Raw genomic sequence first — 22216 nt, 5'->3', positions numbered from 1 at the left:
TGTCAAGTTTCCCCTCTGGTTAATCGGCAAAGCCAAGACACCAAGATGCCTTCGCAATGTTAGTGTGGATGCAATGGGAGCTCATTGGAGATGGAATAAGAAGGCCTGGATGACAACAGACATTATGGCACTATGGTTGGAAGCCTTCTACAGGCATGTAGGATTCTCTAGGAGAATCCTTCTTACCATGGATAACTTTTCAGCCCATTATACGGCTCTTGAAGTGAAGCCTCCTCCCCCTAATATCCGAGTGGTCTTCTTACCTCCAAATTCAACAAGTCGATTCCAACCACTAGACCAGGGGATTATTCAGTCTTTTAAAAATTATTATAACTCTTTGAGATTAGGTGGGCTTTGGAAAGCTGGAACCATGATGTTTCTTCAGCCACAGTCTACAACTGCTTTAGGAAAAGCACTGTTGTTAAGAGTCCAATTCAGCTTCCTACACAGTGTAAGGACACAGGGCACCCAGCTCACAGTAATAGCATATGAGAGTGCGAGTCGGAGGCTAAACGGATGCTATCCTATAGGTCTACTACGAAGGATACAAAAAAGATGAAGAGAGGAACCCCCGTTGGGTCAATCTCCTTAAGTACCCGAAACAGGTCCGACTCGGCTAACCTGCCTTCACCCTCATCATGTGACTGTAACCTGCCCGACTCGGATCCTTTCCATCACTGAGGGACAGGCATCCTTACACACAGCTTATGCCTCCTGACTTAGATGCCACTTATAAGACAGTGGAAAATTCAGGCAGAATCCAGGACTTAATGGACATACAGAGCTTCCTGAATCCTGCTGATGAGACAGAGCCTGAAATTATGGATAGTTTTTCTTCGGGCGATGGATTATTGCAGCATTTAATTACTGAAATCTCAGAGACAGCTGCTACTGAAGAAGATCAGGAAGCATATGGTGAAGCACCTATAAGCCACTCCTTCTATTCAGACTGCGATTAAGGGCATGGAATTAGCTTTAGAATTCATGGAAACATGCGAAGCCACGACTCCTGAGCGTATGAGAAGCTTAGAGGGAACTTTGAGGCTTTTCAGGAGACTGGCAGTGTCATCTACACAGCAAACAACCCTAGATAGCTGGCTTAAGTAATCTGATCCATAAAACCGTCTTGGCGATATGACCACGTTCCCGATACCTGCACTTGGGCTAGTAAATATCGCCAAGGCGGTCATTGACTGTACATAACATTACTCGGGTTTTTATTGGACTACTCTACTACAGGGATAGCGACGATCATCACTCTACATACATTTATTAATCCAAAGTACGAGTAGAACATGCCTACACAGGAGATAATCGTCAGGCCGTTTTGTTGGCGTGTACTCTTCAGCAGCGTTACCACGTTTCTCAACAGCACCATCGCCGTCCTGCGACCCGCACCCCCTTAAAGCACGTGATCATGATCTACTCCTGGACTGGCACTGTCTCGTTCTGATAGGTTCTGGGGGCTAGAGCGGGGTCTGGTAGCCTTACGATATCAATTCGAAGATATGCGCAGTATAGTCCCCTCGAAGACTTGGGCGTCGCGGTTAGCTGCGTCGTAAGGTGTATGTATGGGACTCATCTCATCTTGTCCTCGAGTCACTAGCCTGTTGGCGAAGCTTCCGTAGGTGTTCCCAGCCATACTCGACACGATGGCCGGACCTATATTTTTGTACTGTACAAGCAGTAGTACGGATACATAACGTACTCATCCCCGACCTGTAGCAAGCCATTCGCCATCCATTTAACATTTTCCATTCTTTCTTAACCCACCCCACCCCGCCCCCTTTATTTTACCCCCCCTCTCTAAGCCTTCACACTCTCATCCCTCTCCACCAACTCCCCCACCCCCAACCCCCTCCCCACCCTAACCTTCCTCAATACCTCCCCCTTCCCCCCCCGCTCCTTCCCCTTCATCTCCCCGTCCGCCTGCTTCCCCTCATCCCCCACCGCCTCTCCCTCATCCTCACCCCCCCCCTCCGCCTCACGCAGCTCCTCACGCACACCAGCAAGGTCGAGCTTCATGCTATAAGCGTCCTCGCCGTCGGCGTAGTATTTTGCTTCGATCTTGTCATTGCGGAAGCCGAGGGTGTCGCGATAGAGGCGGAGGGCAGCGTTGTTGGAGATGCGGACGTGGAGGGAGACGTATTGGGATTGGAAGGTTTCTACCATTGCTTTTTCTGCTTGTCGTTAGCCACTGACATCCATCTATCTCCACAACAAGTCCTAAAAGTTACAACGGTGAAGGGAACACTCACGAGCCTGCCTCATCAATTTCTCCGCAATCCCCAACCTCCGATGCGTCCTCATCACACTGAGACTCGTAATATGCCCATGCGCCACCCCATCCGCTGGCTCCTCCTCCATCTTCGCCAACACGTAACCCACAATTCTCGGGGGGTCATAGGGAGACTTAGGCGGACGCGCGACGTCTACGGCGACGAAGGAGAGTTGGGGCCAGGAGAGCGCGTGGTAGAGGTAGTATTTCATGAAGTAGTTTTCGGGCAGGTTGGTAATGTTGGCGTGTTGCACGTGCGGGATGTCCGAGGCGTGGAGGAGGCGGATGTCCATGGTTGCGGATTGGGGGGGTTCCCGGATTTTTTGGAAAGGGTGGTGGGTGGGTGGTGGATTCGTGGGATTGGAAACAGCTGCTGGAGGTGAGTGAGGTGAGGTGAGGTCGGTGGTGAGAGCTGTTGTTGCGATTTTCGAGGGCCGGATAATGTATATGTCCGTCCGTGCTTCGGCGGTGGTGCCCGCCGGTTGGTAGCGTCATTTTCTTGGTGGGGGTGGTGGGATGGTGCCGTCCTGTGGGGGATTGGGATACCGACCACCACGATGGTGACTTCTTCGTAGATCTGCTCCGGAATTTGGGGGGTTAGAGCTTTGGAGGGAAAGCTGGCTCTTGTGACTGGAGCTTCTAGAGGTATGATAATCCCCATGAAGCCTCATTACCATACTAAACCCTCCCAGGCATTGCCGCCATCGCCGAGAACCTCGCCTCCAAACGCGCAACTCTAATCCTACCAAAGCCAGCACCGAAGAACTCTCCGCCAAATCCTCTCCGCCCATAGCGTCCCTAGCTACATAATCCAAGCCGACATGGGCACCCTCACCGGCCCCTCCTCCCTCATCGCCGCCGCCAAAGCCGCCCACGAAACCGCAGGCCACACCTCCGTCCTCGACATCATCATCAACAACGCCGCGTAGCAGTCAACGACTTCCTCCCCGCCATCCAACCCGCCGACTTCGACAGCGGCTACCACGTCAACGTGCGCGGTCCCCTCCTCCCCATGCAAGCCGCACAACCCCACCTCCCCACCTCCCGCTCCGGCCGCATCGTCAACATCAGCAGCATCTCCGCCCAGGCGGGATTCATCGGGCAATCCATCTACGGCGGCACGAAAGCGGCGTTGGACGCCATGACGCGGACGTGGGCGCGCGAGCTGTCCGAGAACGAGACTGTAAATTCGAGTAACCCGGGTCCTGTGGCGACGAGCATGTGGTTTGGGAATTCGGAGGAGTTTATGAAGGGGGTTAGACCGTTTATTCAGGGGGCGCCGTTGGAGAAGATTAGGCCGGAGGTGGATGATAGGGAGTTGGTGGAGGGGGCGGAGATGGCGGGGGGAAGACCAGCGTATATGTGGGAGATTGCGGGGGTGGTGGGGATGTAGTGTACGAAGGATGCGGGGTGGGTTACGGGGCAGGTTGTGTCGGCGAATGGGGGGATGAGGTTTGGAACTGGTTGAGGGTATATATGAATTCATTTGATCGTAGGCTATACAAGACGAGCAAGAACCGGAAGAGGACTGGCTGTTTTGTTTTGCACATGGACTTGTGTTTGATGCTAACAGGGAACAACTTTCATTATTCAGGTCACCATGTGCTTCCCATCCTCCCCACCTCGCAAGGCAAGCAGCGCTCTCACATCCGTGACATGCTGTAGCCCTTCAAGCAGCGGTACCAAGTGCAGCAGATCATTATCCGTCGGATCGTTAATCCAGCCTTCTATCGGGATAGCATTGTCTATAACCCAGTCAGCTCTGCCCCCAACACCACCACACAGACAACATACCTTGGTGAAACATGTAACTCAACGGGCTATTATCCAAAATCATAACCCGACTCAAGTCCGGCTCCACACTGCTCAGATCCTTGATAAACGCCCCATGTCTAAACGTGCAATGCTGCCTATACAGCCTCCCGCTAAAGAACTTGCGTTCTTGCTCTAGCCAGTCAATCACAGGGTCCGCATACTCCTGCACCGACGCCGTGAAAATCACTAAGTTATACCACTTGCACACGCGCCGCAGGAAGTCGTCGCAGTGAGGTCGCTTGTGCACGTAATACAGGATAGGGTGTTGGGGCCCGGCAATTGGGACCCCGGAGGCGGCGACGAATGTATTGAGCTTCACCTCCACCATGTGCCCGGTGGACATGCGTCCGCCTTTGGCCATGGAGTGGATCAGCGTCTCGTCGAGATCAAGAATCAGTGTCTTCTGCCCCGCACGCCCGTTAATCGGCTCAGCCATCGTATAGCTGGGCTGCCTCTTCGGGATCAGCGGCCGCGGCGGCGTAGGCGCGCGCGGGTACTTGGCCATCGAGAGCGTCGCCGGCGGCGAGGTAGGGGACTTGAGCGTAGCGGGTGTGATTTCAGTAAGAGCAGGGCTAGCGCCACCGGCGCCGTCAGACTGTGTCATGGGCGAGTTTGTAGACTGCGATTTGCGATGCCTGCGGTTTTGCCGCGCGTCTTCGTTGTGAAGCTTGATGCGGATAGAGCGGCGCGCGGGTGTCGTCTCGTCGCTCGGCTTGAGAGATCTGGAGCGGGTGTGTCTGCCAGCTGAGCTGGTTGGGCGGGAGTCCAAGTCGCGCTCGGATTCGGATTCGGAGGAGAGCTGGGAGGATAGCGAGGCGTTCTTTTGAGGCCTTGTGGAGGGCCGTCTGCTTGAGGCTGCGTGCTTCTCAAGGAGCGCGCTGCGTTCGCTGCTCAAGCCTTCGGGGCTCATCTCTCCTCTCCAAAAGTACCCTCCAATCCTCCGCACTTGGAATAGGGGCGCGAAGTTTCCGTCGTGATCGTACAAACATGCTATTATATAAAATCCCGGCGCTATTATCGCCGATACCACCCATCGTATAGAGTTCACAAACGCGGCCGCTATTCGTTTCGAGAAGAAGACAAAGCCCCTCGGCCTCGACTGTATATCCGCCTTCCCATCTTCTAGCATTGGGGCCTTCTCATCCATGCCGGCGTGTCCTGCCTCCGTGGAGGTTTCTTCCCCTGCCTCTGCCGCGCCATCCTCTTCCTGGTGTTCGTCTACCGCATCCTCGGCAAGACTTCTTGGTTGTATTGGCGCGTTTCCGGCTAGGCTTAGGGAGCTGCCATAAGAGTTGCTTCGCGGAGGCGGCGGCGAAACCCGCGCCGATAGGATGTTGAGGGAGTTCATCTTCGTATCCAAGCCATAAATGAGAGGTGGCGTTGGCGAGTCAAAGGGTGTCGCGTTTGAGGCAGCGAGGCGCTGGTAGAAGATGTCTATGGAAGTGAAAGACCACGTTTCCGTTTTGCAGGCAGCCTTGTGTCGTAGGGGATACCTTTCTTCTTGCGACTACTCTATTGTAGCAGGTTGTCGAATGCGACTGTCGCAGTTGTCGTAATCTTACAATGGTCCCGTCTGCTTTTGCTGCAGCAACGCTGGATGCGAACGGCAAACAAAGGCGACAGAAAGTACAATATTGCTCTTACCTATAAATCCGCGGATTTGACGGCCACGAAACAAGTCCCTTTCGCGTTGAGTTGTTGAACTTCTTCGTACTGTTGATGACGGTGGTTGGGTTGGAGTTGGCATCCACGGCCCGAGCTTCGCCGGAACCCTTGTACCGTCGTCCCCGGAACATTTTCCGAACATTGGAGCGATGAGCAACTTCCAGCCTCACTTAACTGCAAATAATAGCCTTATAACTTGCGCCTTTTATTTTCTTCGACCTCCACGCATACTGTCACGGCATAGAGAAATACGCATTTAAGATCTACCTAGTTGCAATTCACTGCCCACAAACTCAACTTCAAAAGCGAAAGAGTCGCACATTTCAATAGCCTCATAAAACGAACGAAGCCAACCCCCCGCCCCCGCGCGACAATGGCGCCTTCTCAAGCTGGCTACACGCCAACCCTGTCAACATTTCTAGCATATCTCAAGGACAAGGAGTATCATCCTGTGGAATCATGCATTGAGCTGCTCGTCTCGTTAGTTGGCCTCGCAAACTTTTGTCGCGTTGCGAACACATACTGATTCACCCTCAGACTCCTCAAACAAAGACAAATTAGGAACTCGAGGCCATGTGCCGTCGCGACGGCAAAACTATTGCGCCGAGTCGTATCAAGCTTGAAATGGAGAGATGCAGAGGATCTTATTCGACGCATACAGGATGTGGGACAAAGGCTCATGGAAGCCCAGCCAAGAGAGATGGTGGTGGGCAACATTGTCCGACGTGTATTGGGTCTGATCAGGGATGAAATTCTGGAAGAGAGAAATGAAGACGTCAGCAGCGATGCTGGTTCTGTGACGCCAAATCGAATGCACGCCCCCCCAGCATTGAGCCACCCGCGACCATCTACTGCCGACTCAGCGCCAGCAAGAAACCCGTTTGACCAGCACGCGAGGCCGTCTCTCATGACTTCCCATACATCATACGCAGTAGCGGGCGGAGTCCCTGCTGTCCAGTCGATGTTCAGCCTCCTCTCAGCTACTCCGTTCGAGGACCCTACACCCCCAGGAGTGCCACCACCGAACGACAAAGGCGTCGATGCAGCAGCGCTTTCAAGGAGGATTGCAACTAGCACTCGGGACCTAAAATCGGAGATTTGTGACGGCATCAACGAGATCATCGACGAACTTCTCCAATCCGACGAGCGAATTGCGAGTTATGCCCACGAGTACATCCACTCCAACGAGATTATCCTCACACATACATCGTCACAGACGGTACACCAGTTTCTTCTCAAAGCGGCAGCAAAGCGCAAGTTTACGGTTATCGTTGCAGAATCATATCCTAATGATCATGAGCAGACGCATAGTGCTGCTATGGGTGTGCTAACTCCACATGACGACGAGGAGGATGAACTGGGCCTCGAGCAGTTCCAAAAGTCATTAACAGCAGCAGGCCTTACCGTGGTCCTGATCACAGATTCGTCCGTCTTCGCGATCATGTCGCGAGTGAACAAGGTGATTCTGGCGACACATGCAGTTATTGCCAACGGCGGTTTAGTTGCGGCATCTGGAGCTCGCATTATCGCCAAAGCCGCCAACAAGCACAGGACACCCGTCATTGTGGTATCTGGTGTTTATAAGCTTAGCCCCCAGTATCCTTATGAGTTCGAATCACTGATCGAATATGGCGACCCGTCGAAGATTATCACCTACGAGGACGGTGGCTTTGTGGAGAAGATGGACGTCGAGAACCCACTCTTTGATTATGTCCCTCCGGAGCTTGTTGACCTTTACATCACCAACCTGTAAGTTCAACCATTTTGTTGTCGAAGTCTCAACATAAATTCCCCCGTATTAACATTCTATAGTGGGGCACACGCACCATCATATCTCTACAGAATCGTGGCGGATCATTATAAGCCCGAGGATACAAACTTCCACAACCCGCAAGTTCGATTTTGAGGGACTGAAAACGACCAAAAACGAGCTGTCAAAACATTTCAGCGATCGGCGACACGCGGCCTCGCCGTCATCTCTTCAGGATAGATATGCGCTTCGTAAGGCTTGTTTCTGCCGCACGACAATTAACTTGTTCGCCAGTCTCTGTTTAGGTTGCATATCCCGTGGGAAACGCGTAAGCCAGAATAGCGCCGCTTCTTGACATCTGTCACTAAGCTATGGTTGGGTAGCTAGGTAGGGCCGCGTTGGCTCAGCCTTGCACATCCCTGTGACATCCAGGAGCGGCAAAGGACTTTCCCCGCTCAAATAGATAATTCAGCTCTGAAGTAATGCGACAACGTGCAAGACTTTGGATTCTTCGCTGCCGTGATCCTTTGGTGATGCTCTAAATCTTGAACCGTCAGTCGACATCGACGCAGCAGTTGGTCCTTTCTTCTTGCCTCGACACCTATTGTCAGCTTATCTATCACCTATTTACTACCACATAAGCAGTGCTTTGGTACACTTCCAGCCATGGACAACGTACCCCCTCCTCCCTACAGTGAAACGGACATTTATTCGAGCTCCGTCCGCTCGCCTTTGAGCGCTCCTCCTGACCTAAGCCGCTCGACCACTCAAACCGATGATGCCTCTCAAGCTTCGACTAACAACTCAGTCATTTATACTCCAGCCGAGTCTGTGAATAACGACTCTTATGCGTCAGCCGCCCGCCTATACTTTGAAAGCCGCCCGCCCCCACGGAGGGTTCCCAGACGTCCCATTTCCTATGAGATCGTCGTAGGGCCCGCGAGCACACCAGACGACTTGCCTTATATCCCCGAATTCGCAGATTTAGATATTACAACTCAGGATTGGGCGACATTTATAAACTATGCCATCCCCCACCATATCGATCAGTCAAATGGGCTCGTGGCGAACGAGAAAATGAAGGCAGAAGTTCTCGATAGACGTATGCATGGGCTTACTATTTCGCCAGAAGGCGAATCGGACTTATCTGCAGTTGATGCACAGCTAAATAGCCTCCAGCCCTCCAAAGTCGATCTATCAGGACCTCCGGAAGATGATATCGCAGCTGTGGTCTTGGAGTGGAATACTGGATTTTTTGGACCTAGAGGGGTCCGCGTTTTAGCTAATGTGAGCGAACCGGATCCGCCGGCTCTTCCGCCAAGGACTACCACAGAGCAACCGGCTACGAGGTCGATGCCCTCCAGGCCGGGATGGCAGACTGCAGGTTCGGAAACGGCCTCGGATCGTGATAGTGTGGGCGGGGAACGAGAACAGAGGGGATGGGGTTGGGGCCCTCAGGGACCGGGACGGAGAGGCAGACACGGATTCGGAGACGGACACGGACGTGGCCGGCGAGGACGTGATGGATTTGACAGAGGTGGATGTGGAGCCACCCTACGGGGCGGGTTTAGGGGTTTTGGCCGCCGTGGCGGTTTCGTATGTGCAGATGCCTCCGGCTTTCATGTTGGGAGAGTGATGTCCGCAGGGAATGAAGGCTTCCGACTTGGAGCTATGGTTGCAGATAAATCCGGATTTCGCATCGGGAATATGCTTGTCGCCAATAATGACGGGTTCAAACTTGGGGGTATGACTTTTGGAAATACCAATAGCTCTAGTCCAGCGCCACCAAACCCATACACTGAGCGAGGGCGAAACATGAAGGATGGAGGGCATAAGAATGGTCGTGATAGATCGAGGTCAATCAGCTCGCACAGTTCATCTAGCGATGATACGGTGGGAACCGAAGACTCGGAGGGAGGCTTACCTGATGTTAGTGATTTAAAACCAAATCAGCTGCATGTCGTCAAACAGAGTCTGATGGAATGGCTCAACCATCCCGAGCAACCAGTTAGCAAGGAAAGCGTCAAAACTCTCAAGGGAGACATTAAATTGGCTAAACATGCAAGGAAACCGGAAGGGCAGGAGCTTACCGAACTAAAAGCAGAGCTCAGGGCATTGACAAAGGCGTTCGAGGAGCTGAAGAAGAGCAGGGCAATGAGGAGGAAGTCAATAAGGAAAGAAAGGAGGAAACAGCGAAAAGAGCTTAGATCCCAAGCAAAGCAGAGGAGAAGGGAGGAGAGGGCGGCGAGAAGGAGCCGGGGGAAGGGCAAGGATAAGGCGACTGCGACGGAGTATGATGGGTATGCACCTCTCGAAATAGGGTTCATACAGAACGGCGGTTCCATTCCAGGATTTCCAAATGGGCCTCCTGGCATGCGCAACATGCCTTCTATTCCAGGGCTTCCAAATGGCCCATCTGGCATGCACAATATACCTTCTATTCCAGGGTTTCCAAAGGGCCCTCCTGGCATGCAAATGCCAGGCAGATTCCCAGGTGTAGGCTTCAATCCATTGTCGCACGACACGCCGAGGTCTCCAGGGGAAGTCATAAAGGTTCAGGAAAAGCGTGAGCACTTGGGAAGGGAGGCAGAGCGCATCTTGGCAGATGCGCGTGCCATGCACAAGGAAGCAGAGGAAACAAGAATAAGGGCTGATCAAGAACAAGACGAAAAGTCAACGCTGAAGCTCCTCGATGTGGCGAAGGATTTAGATGTCGAAGTAGAGAAGCTGTACGAAGGAGCTGACCGATTGATTGCGGAGTCAGTCCACCTAGAGGAATATTTGAGGGAGATTAATGGTGGTGAGATGACACAAAGAGATACTGCCGACAAGGGGTATATAAGAAGAATGAGGCAGAATAGTGAGGTTTCTACTCACTGAGGGGGAGATCAGAATACTCATGTCTTCTAACGTATTTCACGAGCGAACCGGTCACCAAAACACTAATAACGCGTCAACTTACCAAAAGTCAACATGCTGCGCCTAACACAAGCTAAATCCTCTAATCAGGAGGGTAGAATACTTCTAGCTATCCAATCAATTAAGGAAGGGCATATTCAAAGTATTTGAGCAGGCGCAATGTCGTACCATATCCCTTATTCAACCTTACAAGAGCGAATGAATGAATGGAGTAGCTTCCCGACGTGACTCTACCCCTAACTCAAGAAAATTGACTCCCTACGAAGAGTCAGCTCTTGTTTAGTACATCCTCGACCTAGATTTGCGTGGATTTTCGCCCTAGCCGTAAGCTGTGCAAGAAATGGCAGACCTACTACTACTCTCCGAACGAGGCGAGAGCCCTGTTAGGAAGAACTAGACTACTAGCTCTATTAACGTCGTACGGAAATTAAAGCAAGGTTTTAGCAGAAGTACGATTACAAACGAGCAAAATGTGAAGATCCTAAGATAATTCAAGAGTGGTTTTCCCTTGTACGAAACACAGTTGCGAAATATGGTATTAGAGCAGGATATGCCCACATCCAAACAACAAATGATTTTTGAAGTACATGGTTCGTAGAAAGATGCCGAAGGCGTAAATAGGGATACTGGCTGTTAACAGAGCTTATGGTGTTCGTGGTGTTCGTATTTTCGCAGGCTGTGAATAATGATGAGCATCTTGCCAGAAGAGCTGGTCTTTATAGACAGCTGTTTGCATGCAAGCCGGTCACAAGGTTGTAGAAAAATGAAAAAACAGAGCCTACGTGGTGTGGCTCACTCTGCACTTGAAACAAACATGAAATGAAATGAGTGAAATTGAAAACAAAAAGGAATTAAGTGAAGTGAAATGAAATGAAATGAAATATGAGAGCGGGTCTTTACCGTTGACATTCTATCTAGTAACGGGTAGCGCGAACTCGGCATTTCATCTACAGCCGTCCCTGAAGTACTCCATAATCCAGCGTAAGATTCCGAATGGTTTGCAAACGGTTGCTAATGGGTAATTTGCAGGATGTCTGCCCAGCCGATCACGTTTCCATATCCCATCGACAAGTCTTGCACTGTCAATGTTGACTTCAAGGGCAATGAATATCTTCTACGCTGGGACGGTGACTGGAAGAAGCTACCAGATTTGACACGGTTTCCACGTGTGGACGACGCTTCTGTTTCTCTAATACCGCATAGCTCAAATGTTCATAAGTTATGGACAACGTCTCGACTCTTGAAATATGGAGCGGATTCCCATATAAGGGCTTTGGATTCTTGCACAGACGGATTCCCAATCTGCAAAGTCGCGATTAATGATCGTCAAAGACGCTTACTTCGGGAGGAGTTCGCAATTATCCGGCATTTATCGTCAAACGAAGTTCCTGTTGTTCGTACACATCGAGAGCCATTAGTCGATGAACAAGGCATCTTTGGATTCAGAATGGAGAGACTCGTCGACATTGATTTGGGCAATGCAGCGGAGTATATACACGAGATTGAAAAGGCAATCGAAGAAGTGCATCGAGGTGGTGTTGTGCACCATGACATCTCTCCAAGCAATCTAATGCTGAATCAGGAAGGGTTCATTACTGTCATCGACTTCGGTCGGGCTGGATACATTGGGCAGGAGGTACCTGAAGTCTTTAGAGCAAAGGAGAATGAGATTTTCTCAGTTGATTCTGACAACAATGCTTTGGAAAGAACCATCGGTATGTTGAGCACCTTCAGCGATGAATCAAGTTTCAGCGCTTAGTCTTCTTAGATATATACTCCCGCAAAGGGTGCTTCAGCTCACAGCACTTTGACAAAGAAATATGCTAAGTGTCGTGCTAGGCAGTGTTCCGAGTAGTCCAGTCCGTCCGTAATTATAACAGTGGCATATCGTCCTTCACTAGCTTGTGTTGCATCTGAGAAGGCCTGAAGGAAGTAGATCAACTTCTTAAGATCCTCCCATTCGCTTGGTGATAACGTATCGTCTTGCAATAAGTCCCTATTCTTAAAGCAATAGATCTAGATGGCCTCGATCGATTTCAAAGCTCTAGCTAGCATCCGGAACCACGAATTCCACCGTGTTACATTATCCCGGATTAGTCCAAGCCCGTTAGATTCAGCAAGGACTTTAAAACTCTCTGTTCATTGTGAACTTCGTTGTATAAAGATGATAATGTTATGGATCTTTCCAAGGGGTCCCTTTTTTCTCCACTCTCGCACCTTATGTTCTGTAAAGTCTTTAGGGATCTGACTGTTGATGTTATCTATTAACACATCCTCGTCATTGTCTTCTTAAGTAAGATCTGGAAATAGGAACGATTAGGCAGAGAGATTGATGATGTGGCCGTTGCAACGAAGACGCTAGGTAACTAGGTTCCATTTAATTATGTATTCTTCCTCTAGACTTATATTATTTTTTAGTATTTGTTTCATTAAATAGGAAGAGAACATACATTGTGAAAGAGCCTAACATAAAGTATCATTCCAGCTATCATTATCACCAACAAAAAAGCCAAGATTCGTAGCTATTTGAAAGTCTGAAATGACATCAATAACTACTTGAGACTGATTTTCCCCAGAGTGATCGCCCTCTAACTCTCGTAAAGCAAGGACGTTATGTTTTAGCTGTCCTTCTTTTGAAATATAATGTGCAACAGTCTGACTTATGGTTTGATCCACATCTAGATAGTATCACTTGTTGTAGGAAGCCAGGCATCGACCTCACAGTTGAGATAGCACGTAAAACTTATAGCTTTTGTCAGTTACTAATAGAAGCAACTAGGTGAATAATAAAGTGATAAGTTACACACGAAACTCTAGGCGGCCTACTATATTAAATGACACCCCACAGGCTGTGATCCATTTAATGTACAAATCCTCAAGCACGTCTAGATCTAAAGTTTTAGTATCAATTGTATTGTCAAGCCGGCTCCACTTATAGTCTAGGTTTTGATTCTTAACATTCTAGAAGGAGTCCTTAATGCCTTGTTGATATCTCTTAGTTCTAGCCTTGTGTGATGTCTTTAGGTTGATTTCATGCTTATCTCGAAGGTGGTTGAACATATGAGCCGTACCTCCCTTTTTAGTAAGGACAGCCTTAGAATATTTACATTACCAGACCAACTTACCCTTACTATTGAGGTAAATAGCGTCAGGAGGAAAGGGACAATGGTTCTAGACTAACGATGTCTGTCCCTTGGCCTTCTGACTAGATAATTCAAAGTCTAAGTCAATAGATCCTCACATTAGACTCTGCCAGTTTAGAATCCACTTGCAATGCCATATTAAGTTAATTGATATCATAGAATTAAGGGCATTCATAGTTGTAGAGAACTGGTTTTGTAGTATTACGTAGTATTGCAAATTTCTCATTAAGATCAGCCTTGCTATTACCTGATTGAGCAATACAGACTGAATTATGGCTGTAATCTCACTTAGTCCTACAGACTGACTCTATAATTGAGGAAAGCCTAGACGGACTGCCAAGCAATACAGACTAGTCGTAATACAGATGGAATTATAGGTGGACAGACGGCAGTCTAGTAGACTACTTGGAACACTAGTGCTAGGAAGTCGACGAATGTCGAGCAATGTCGTAGGGATAAATTTTACATATGGTGATCCGCCTGTAATTCTGCCTATAAAAGTGATAATTATAATGCTAGGAAGCTAGAGCCAAGCCGAGGCTGAAGCTAGAGAGAGAATGAGGATGATATCATTGTTGGGTCTTCTTGTCATCCTTGTAAGTATAGTAGAGGACGAAGAAGAAGAGCACCAAATATAAGCTCGCCGTCATTAGTATCATCATCGCTGTCATATTTAGCAATGCTAGCACATCTCATTTGAGAGCTTAGACGATGTCTAAGCACGGCAACTACTACGGTAAGCACTCCTCTTCTTTGCCCCTTTTCATTTATAATAACTAATTAACTATGTAAATAGGTTCTTGATGAGTGAGATCCAGCAACTTACTATACTCTTTCAGCTCCATAACGTGCCATGGAGTGGTAGAGTACACTAGTGCCATGGATGGCTCTTTGCGTTATATGTGCCTAGCTTGCATTTCTAGGGTGGTGGGTATCACTTGCTGATATATTCAGCCGCTCTATAATCTTTCCATTTTATCAAAAACTCTTCCGTGCGTCCTATTAACCTTCTGTCTAGGATCGCTTCAACTTCGTATTCAGTGATCTCATTTTCTAGTTGGAGTTCTGTGTCAGTCGTAATCGGGGTGTTTCCTCTTGCTAGTTCTAGTAGTGAGACATGAAATACCAGGTGTAGTCTAGACTTCTTCAGTAGCTGCAGTCTGTAATTAACTAAGCTGACTTTGTTTAATGTTTTGAATGGTCCCAATTTCTTAAAGTCCAACTTTGTACTTGGTCATTTCATTTTGATGTGTTTCCGGAGTAGATATACTTTATCCCCCTCCTTGAAGGCAGGTTCCATACTATGCTTCTTGTTTGCATACACAGCAGATCGTTCATTTAAGAATTGGATGTCTGCCGCAAGTTGTTCATGGAATGATTTGAGTTGTTCCACAGCAATCATAGCTTGTTCTGCTCTTGATTCATCTGGTCGTAGTTGTCTATATGCCTCTGGCTAATAGCTGTAATTGGCAAAGAACGGTGAGAATTTTGTTGCTTCAGTCATTGCGCTGTTATATGCGAACTGTGCGATGGGTAAGATCTGAACCCAATTGTCTTGTTGGTGGTTGACATAACTCCGTAGGTATTGTTCAAGGGTTTGATTCAGTCTTTTGTTTGCAATCAAAGTAGCATTAGCAATTGGGCTTTATTCTGGTAGCTCACTTCTCATATCTTTAAGCTTCTTGATCATTCTCATATACTGCGGAACAGCATAGTTAAGAGTTGGATAAGAAGAGCCCTGTAGCTTCTCAGTTGGGCAGATAAAGATAGAATAGCTTTAATAAGTCATGTAACGTAGCCCAATCTATTGCTGTTAAAGCGATATCCCTCATACTAATATCAAGTTGCTGTGATGCGCATAAAGCTGTAATCGGAACCTGAAGCTTTAAAGCCATATCGATCATTTGATAAGTTGAGCTCCAGCGGACTGGCATATCAAGTGTCAACTGATGGACTTTAATACCTGCAGCTTTACACTGATTCTTCAAGGCATCTTTCCATCCACGGCAGTTCTGAAATACATATATATGACGCCGGACTTGGCAAGAATAGTCACGATTTCGTTTTCAATAGTAGTTGGTATTCGCGCAGCCCCAACCTCAAGCCGGTATGCCTCTACCCTTTCGTCAGGCATTGCCTTTAAGGAAGCTAAAGTAGCTTGAACAGCAATGTTGATAATATGCCCAATACAGCATACGTCTCCTGCTTTCGCTGTAAAAGCCCATGGTTGTTTCAGGGTAATAGGTTGCGCCAATGCCAGTTTCTCATATTCTAATAGCATAGTTGTATTTGTAGATGCATTATCTCTTGTAACTGTAAAGATCGCAGGCGTAATACTATAATCGTCCATTACATGTATCATCTGTTCGGCAAGGTATTCGCCAGAGTGGATTGGCTCCTGAAGGTGTATAACGTCAAGTATAGTATTTCTCATTTGCCAATTATCATTTATCCAGTGTACTGTAACTGCTGCGTACTCAGAATAGTTTCGAGCGGACCAAGTATCTGTCGTTATTGCAAGTCGTCCACCGCTTATAATATGTTGTTGTAATTCTACTTGAAGCCGTGCTTTATGATAGCAGAATAGACGATATAGATCCTGTCCGATCGTAGTTCTACTAACTGTCAAAACCGTAGGGTTTAGATGATGAACTAATTGCCCGAATGAGTAGCTTTCCACAAGGCGTAGCGGTAGCTTATTTGATACCACAAAAGAGAGTACAAGCTCTCTATATTTCAACGAGCTTGGTGCGTTACTGGGTGCTTGGCGGGGGTGGAAAAAAGCAGAAGCAGAAGCAGAAGCAGACGGCGTTAACGAGCTTCTAATAATTGAGGAGGATAGCTTCTCGTATTCTGCAGCATCTTCTTAAGATGCTTCCAAAGATTACTCGTCGTCTGGCTCTTTAGTACCTGGCTGGGCATATAGCTACAATCAGTTTGAAGGCATTGGTATTGGATTCTAGCAGGTATTGTATCTAATAAAGTACGGTAGAATAGCCCTTTCGAAAGAGGATTGATGTAGAATCTGGTAATTGAACTCTTAGAGGAATATGCGGCATCGGAATAAGGGGCGGCAGCTCTAAAGCATCAGAGACTAATACTCAGCCGGCACTGGCGACAGAGAAGAGCCACTCATTTTCACAGTCAGGAGGTAATACGGAACGCTCAAGTGGAAGAAAGCTTCAATTATCTATTCTATTCTACGCCCAGTTACCCCTCATTGCCAAGGGCTTGGCAGTATTCGGAGTATTCAGAGTAGTACTCGGCGAGTCCCGAGCACTCAAAAATATCACCCGAGTACAGTAGTACTCGGGGACTCACCGAGTACTACTCACGGCGAGTACTACTCGGGCAACACTGCATCTAGCTGATCCATATCAGATGGCTTTTAGTGATATGGCTAGCAGCTCCGCCAATGGGAAAACTTTTATTGATAGCCTGATTAAGTTCATGATGACCTACGGCTTTGATGGAATGGATATGGACTGGGAATACCCCAGTGCTGGTGCGTTCACCCTATCTCATCTCACAGCCTCTTAGTCAAGGCTGCTGACAAAAAGCAGACGACCGTGGCGGCCACCCTGAAGACTCAGCCAACCATGTCCTCTTATTTAAAGACATCAAAGCAGCCTTCGGGAGTAAATATGGCTACTCCATTACACTCCCAGCATCCTACTGGTACCTTCAGCACTTCGACCTAGCCGGCCACCAACCATATGTCGATTGGTTCAATATCATGTCCTACGATCTTCACGGAGTATGGGATGCGGCATCGAAATTCATTGGTCCCTATCTGGCGACGCATACTAACATTACCGAAATCGACCTGGGGATGGAGCTCCTCTGGCGAGCAGGGGTCAAGCCTGAGAAGGTCATCCTGGGCCAAGGCTGTAAGAGACACTCGTATTCTTTTGAAAGTCAGCATAACTAGATTACTGAGGGATACTTCAGTTTATGGCCGTTCTTTCACACTCTCGGACTCTTCCTGCAATAAACCTAATGGCGTGTGCCAGTTCTCTGGTGGTGCAAAAGCTGGACCTTGTTCGGGTGCCTCAGGAATTCTAAATCTACGGGTAGGTTGAAAAGGGATTTGTTGACGTCCGCTTTGCTACTCTAGAGCCTGTCATATCACCTGATACCATTTATAGCTTTTTTCCATTCCATTCCAAGATATTACTTAGAGTATGGTACTGACTTTCCGATGATTGTAGGAGATTCTAGACATTATCGAGGAGAAGGATCTTACACCTGTATATGACAAGAAGGCGGGTGTCAAATGTAAGTTCTCGGATTGTCTTTCAGCAACACTGTAAACTTTCGGCTTTGTGAAGAGCCAACCCCAACCCCCTCCTCCGCAGTATCAGGCAAACCAACCCAAACCAACCCCGTGACAACGGAAAAGTAGTCGCACAGGGATCAATTGGGACACCGATCAGTGGGTTTCTTATGACGATGCCGACACCCTAGCTCAGAAGCGAGATGAGGCGTTCTGGCTCAGCAGACATCGCAGGAATTGACAAAAGATCGAGCGCCATTTTCGAAAGGTTTGGATAGAGTGTTTGTTGTGTATCCTCAAGCCACCACTTTTGTACATCCTTGACCTTAATTCTTGGGGCTGATATATAGTTCTGATACTCATCAAATAGAGTAGGAAGCACGAGATCCTCTTGTTCGTCTTCCCATGCAAGGAACAAGTTCTTCATTGGTGGCTTTTCAACTAAGGACTGGGCCGACGACTCAACTGACTTAGCGACTGGTGCGTAATGAGACTTCCAGAGACCTTCTACAGTAATCTTATTACTCTCAATCCACTCAGGATGCTCCTCCCAGGAGGTATCAAAATAGTGCCACTTTCGATGAGGACTAAGGACAATAGCTGCAACATAAGCAGATGAACGCTCTGTAAGAGTGTAATATGTGTCGAGTTTCACCCATCCAGCATCAACACAAGGCGCCATAAAAGCGTCATCTGCATATTCGATTCATGCAGCCTCAAATTTACTAAGAAGGAAGTCCATTATTGGTAGCATTCAATCGATTGTATGTGCGTGACCTTCTGTAGCCTTAGTTGCATCAGCGAATGATTTGAGGAAGTTGCAAAGTTTTTTCAGCTCAGCCCAGTCTTGCTCTGAAACTATAAACTGTTAGAGTTGTCCTCTTAATAGGATGTGTAACATACGTGAATCAAGCTTAAGGCCCTTCTTCTTTGAGCAATAGTAATCAATTTGATCTGCAAGCTCAATAGCTCTCTCACTCATATAGTACTTTGAGTTCCATCTTGTATCATTGTCGCAAAGAAGTCCCTTCTTCTTACTGATCTCTTTAAACCTCTGTATGCGTTGTGGACTACATCGGATAAAGACAACGATGTTGTGAAGCTTGCCAAGAGGGCCAGTCTTCCTCCAATTTAATATGTCAGCATCAGAAGGTTTGATATATTCGCTCGTACTATCCTTTTTAACCTTGTTTTTCGTAGGGGCTTCATGTTACGACGGAACAAGAAGGCTGGCCAACTACAGGACAGGAAGGAGGGAGGTCGCATGAGACCGGCCCTGGTACCTGGAGGGGCAGCGGGGAATAGTAGTTCCGAAAGTATCACGTGACGGACTCGCAGGATGATGAGAAGAGTCCTAAGAGTCCAGGACTCCGAGGACTCGAGTGAGTTCCCAGGAGTCCACTAGGCACGTGACGGACTCGCAGGATGATGAGAAGAGTCCTAAGAGTCCAGGACTCCGAGGACTCGAGTGAGTTCCCAAGAGTCCACTAGGCACGACGCCACTATATAAGTAGATAGTATTTCCTTAGATAGGAGCTTCGTGCTCAACTCAATACAGTATTTGTTATATACTAGTAACGTGTTACTTGAAGCCTTTGTGTCTGATCCCCTGCCTCCTCTGATAAGTCAACCTTTACGCAAGAGAACCTCTGTGTCTTCTATCGTTTAGAAGTCAGCGTTACACTTCGTTAGGTGCATTTTTTGGGAACATAAACGCATGCGCTTCTAGATTGATAGTATGACCGTTACAATGAAGGCAGTGATGTTTTGCATCGTATATGATATTATGCCTCTCGTTTAACGCTATTAATTATTAGTATTGTTCTCTTAATAAAGTGGTAGATGCATACATCTTTGTAGAGTATTCATTAACGTATCATTCGAGTCTGCATTGTCTGAAACAAAGTATCCAATTTGGGTGACAATTCCGTAGTCCTCGATGACATTCATCACGATATGGGCCTTATTCTCTCCTGAATGCTTGCCATGTACCTCTCTTAAAGCAATACAATATGAAACCAGGTCGCCATTGCTATCAATGAAGTGTGCAACAATACCAAGGATACCAAGCTTATTTGGAGAGGACCATATATCGACGGTGAAGTGTATTCTTGAGATAGCTGATTGGAGAACTTGTCGTATACGTCACTTTTGTGTCTCGAACGTTCACATCACCCACTCGCGAATCGTTTGATGTGATGTAGGTAAAATCGAGAGGACTCCAGGATTGAGGAATTTGAGCAAGCTAAAGAGAATAAGATTAGTATATAAATTACAAATATTAAGTATAATAGAGAACTTACACTCAGAAGGTTTCTCTTGTTACCATATGAAGTGCAACCCCACAGTTTGCAATCCACTCTACATATAGTTGCTCAAACTTATCAGCATCAAGATCTGTCAGTTCGTTGTCGTGTCAACAGCATTTGAGGGGATTTGCATTCTGAGACATCCGTGAGAAGGCTTCCTCAAGGTGGTTTCTTGTTTTAGCAGCCCGTTCTTCGTTAGGCATTAAAATATCAAGAGTAGTGTGAGATTTAAGGTGCTTGTAGATGTGTGTCATGCCTCCATTTTCGATATTCAACAGGCTTCCCTTTACAGTACTTGCAACGCCACATAATCTGACCTTCAGTATTACAGACGATCTGATTCCTTCCGAAAGGTGTATGATCCCATATCTTCGACGTACGCTTCTTCTTCTTAAATTGTGTGGTTAACGATGGCGAAATAAATGTCTGTCCGACGTCAGAATCTCCGTTGTGTAATGGTGGGTGCACCAGATATGAGAATCTAGCCACCCAAGGAAGGGATGAATTTACTAAGACAACACACTGTCTTAGGAAACAGAGCCAAAGGGTTGTAGCTTAGACTATTCCACAACGCAGCAATCAGGTGTATGATGTGGTGAAGTGGTTTAGACAAGTTGCAACAAATGTTGAGTCTGAGAACTCAGGGGTAAGTCAGAGGTTAGCACCTCACTGACTTTTCAAAAATAGAGAATAACAAGATCAATGCTTGGAAGCTTGGAAAAGACGTAGAAGTATGTGCTAGTCGATTTACTGTATTGCCTGCTTGCCCTTTCTTAAGGAAAGGGCAATCCTATTTATGCCAAAGGAGTGTAGTTCTCTCATTTTCCATGACTTTCCATGACTAACCAGGCTTGGTAAATGTATTAGAAATCAAGTGCGACCCACAACTAGCTTGCTAATCATGTAGTGAACGTAAGAGAATCCCATAGAACCATCTCTTGTGTTCCTAGCCTATAGGAAGTGAAAAGGAGGTCCAAGGTCAGAGTACCTATAGACAAATTATGTCATAACTTAACCAATCTTGTGGGTAACTAAGGAGCGATGACGTGTAATGAATCATAGAGGGTTGTAGAAGCTTCTAGAGCTATCGTTCATGTTCCTAGGCCTCTAGTTGGTAGAGATATGCCATGTGGTAGTATTGACCCACCCCCTTAAGGAGGAGATTTTCTTAATAACTTGTTCAATGAGTGTCCAAATGATATGCCGTGATGTATGTAGCATAAACAGATGTAGTAGAAGAGTTTGCAGCAATCGTTGAGTAGTATTGCTTCTGTTGTTGGTGTGATAAGCCAAGATATGTATGGTGACTTGTAGGTTTGAGGAGGAGATTTCTAAGTTTGCTCTTGAGTTTGATAGCAAACTGAGTGCAACAAATGTCAGTATGACACGTTGTAGCTAACAACTGACGAATCCGGGGCTAGGGATGATGTAGCCATGAAGGAAGTGATAATACCTGATCGTTGAGAAGTCATTATTTTATTAGAATAAGAGTTGTTAATAAACTAGATGAAAATTTAGGAACTGACATGCTTTACAAGTGTAAATTGGGATCTTCGTAATACCTGATATATGTGGCGAGAGACCTCGTATTACTCGTATTACACTGTATTTGCACTGTATAATATTATATTATATGATATTTAAACAACCTTGTACTGTATTACACGGTTTACAGTATAAAAATACCGTGCAGGCAATATGATATTGAATATGATATCGTCTTATTTACGGCCACACTATTTACTTCACTGCCTATAGACAAATTATGTCATAACTTAACCAATCTTGTGGGTAACTAAGGAGCTATGACGTGTAATGAATCATAGAGGGTTGTAGAAGCTTCTAGAGCTATCATTCATCTTCCTAGGCCTCTAGTTGGTAGAGATATGCCATGTGGTAGTATTAGCCCACCCCCTTAATGAGGAGATTTTCTTAATAACTTGTTCAATGAGTGTCCAAATGATATGCCGTAATGTATGTAGCATAAACAGATGTAGTAGAAGAGTTTGCAGCAATCGTTGAGTAGTATTGCTCTTGTTGTTGGTGTGATAAGCCAAGATA

At 47.1% G+C, this 22216-nt stretch overlaps 7 protein-coding genes across 7 annotated transcripts; 5 read left to right on the top strand and 2 right to left on the bottom strand.

Moving 5' to 3' along the window:
- Positions 1-1806: 1806 nt before the first annotated feature.
- Positions 1807-2677, bottom strand: ARD1 (N-terminal acetyltransferase A complex catalytic subunit ard1; the record flags this gene model as incomplete). Its single annotated transcript, XM_024467542.1, has 2 exons — positions 2259-2677; positions 1807-2180 (listed from the first exon to the last, which is right to left on the bottom strand). The coding sequence occupies exons 1-2, from the start codon at positions 2569-2571 to the stop codon at positions 1807-1809; spliced, it is 687 nt and encodes a 228-aa protein (XP_024325042.1). The 5' UTR covers positions 2572-2677.
- Positions 2678-3671, top strand: VC83_03903 (uncharacterized protein; the record flags this gene model as incomplete). The annotated part of the gene is made up of 2 exons (XM_024467541.1): positions 2678-2923; positions 2971-3671. Exon 2 carries the CDS (start codon positions 3291-3293, stop codon positions 3669-3671), a length of 381 nt encoding a protein of 126 aa, XP_024324991.1. The 5' UTR covers positions 2678-2923; positions 2971-3290.
- NEM1 (Nuclear Envelope Morphology) lies at positions 3671-5938 on the bottom strand. Its single transcript, XM_024467540.1, has one exon. The coding sequence runs from the start codon at positions 5439-5441 to the stop codon at positions 4035-4037; it is 1407 nt and encodes a 468-aa protein (XP_024325043.1). The 5' UTR covers positions 5442-5938; the 3' UTR covers positions 3671-4034.
- On the top strand, positions 5939-8959 carry GCD7 (GCD complex subunit gcd7). Its single transcript, XM_024467539.1, has 3 exons — positions 5939-6238; positions 6296-7507; positions 7571-8959. The coding sequence occupies exons 1-3, from the start codon at positions 6132-6134 to the stop codon at positions 7662-7664; spliced, it is 1413 nt and encodes a 470-aa protein (XP_024324989.1). The 5' UTR covers positions 5939-6131; the 3' UTR covers positions 7665-8959.
- Positions 8175-11149, top strand: VC83_03900 (uncharacterized protein; the record flags this gene model as incomplete). Its single annotated transcript, XM_024467538.1, has 1 exon — positions 8175-11149. The coding sequence occupies one exon, from the start codon at positions 8175-8177 to the stop codon at positions 10386-10388; it is 2214 nt and encodes a 737-aa protein (XP_024324990.1). The 3' UTR covers positions 10389-11149.
- Positions 11150-11364: 215 nt separating this feature from the next.
- Positions 11365-12551, top strand: VC83_03899 (uncharacterized protein). Its single transcript, XM_024467537.1, has 2 exons — positions 11365-12142; positions 12267-12551. The coding sequence occupies exons 1-2, from the start codon at positions 11458-11460 to the stop codon at positions 12296-12298; spliced, it is 717 nt and encodes a 238-aa protein (XP_024325030.1). The 5' UTR covers positions 11365-11457; the 3' UTR covers positions 12299-12551.
- Positions 12552-16951: 4400 nt separating this feature from the next.
- VC83_03898 (uncharacterized protein) lies at positions 16952-17509 on the top strand (the record flags this gene model as incomplete). Its single annotated transcript, XM_024467536.1, has 3 exons — positions 16952-17075; positions 17134-17460; positions 17502-17509. 3 exons carry the CDS (start codon positions 16952-16954, stop codon positions 17507-17509), a joined length of 459 nt encoding a protein of 152 aa, XP_024325031.1.
- Between the last annotated feature and the right edge of the window lie 4707 nt (positions 17510-22216).

Source organism: Pseudogymnoascus destructans, assembly GCF_001641265.1.
Source record: "Pseudogymnoascus destructans isolate 20631-21 unplaced genomic scaffold scaffold_8, whole genome shotgun sequence".
NCBI classification, from domain to species: domain Eukaryota; kingdom Fungi; phylum Ascomycota; class Leotiomycetes; order Thelebolales; family Thelebolaceae; genus Pseudogymnoascus; species Pseudogymnoascus destructans.
The sequence above is the reverse complement of the archived record's forward strand: the minus strand, read 5'-3'. Positions and strand labels throughout refer to the sequence as shown.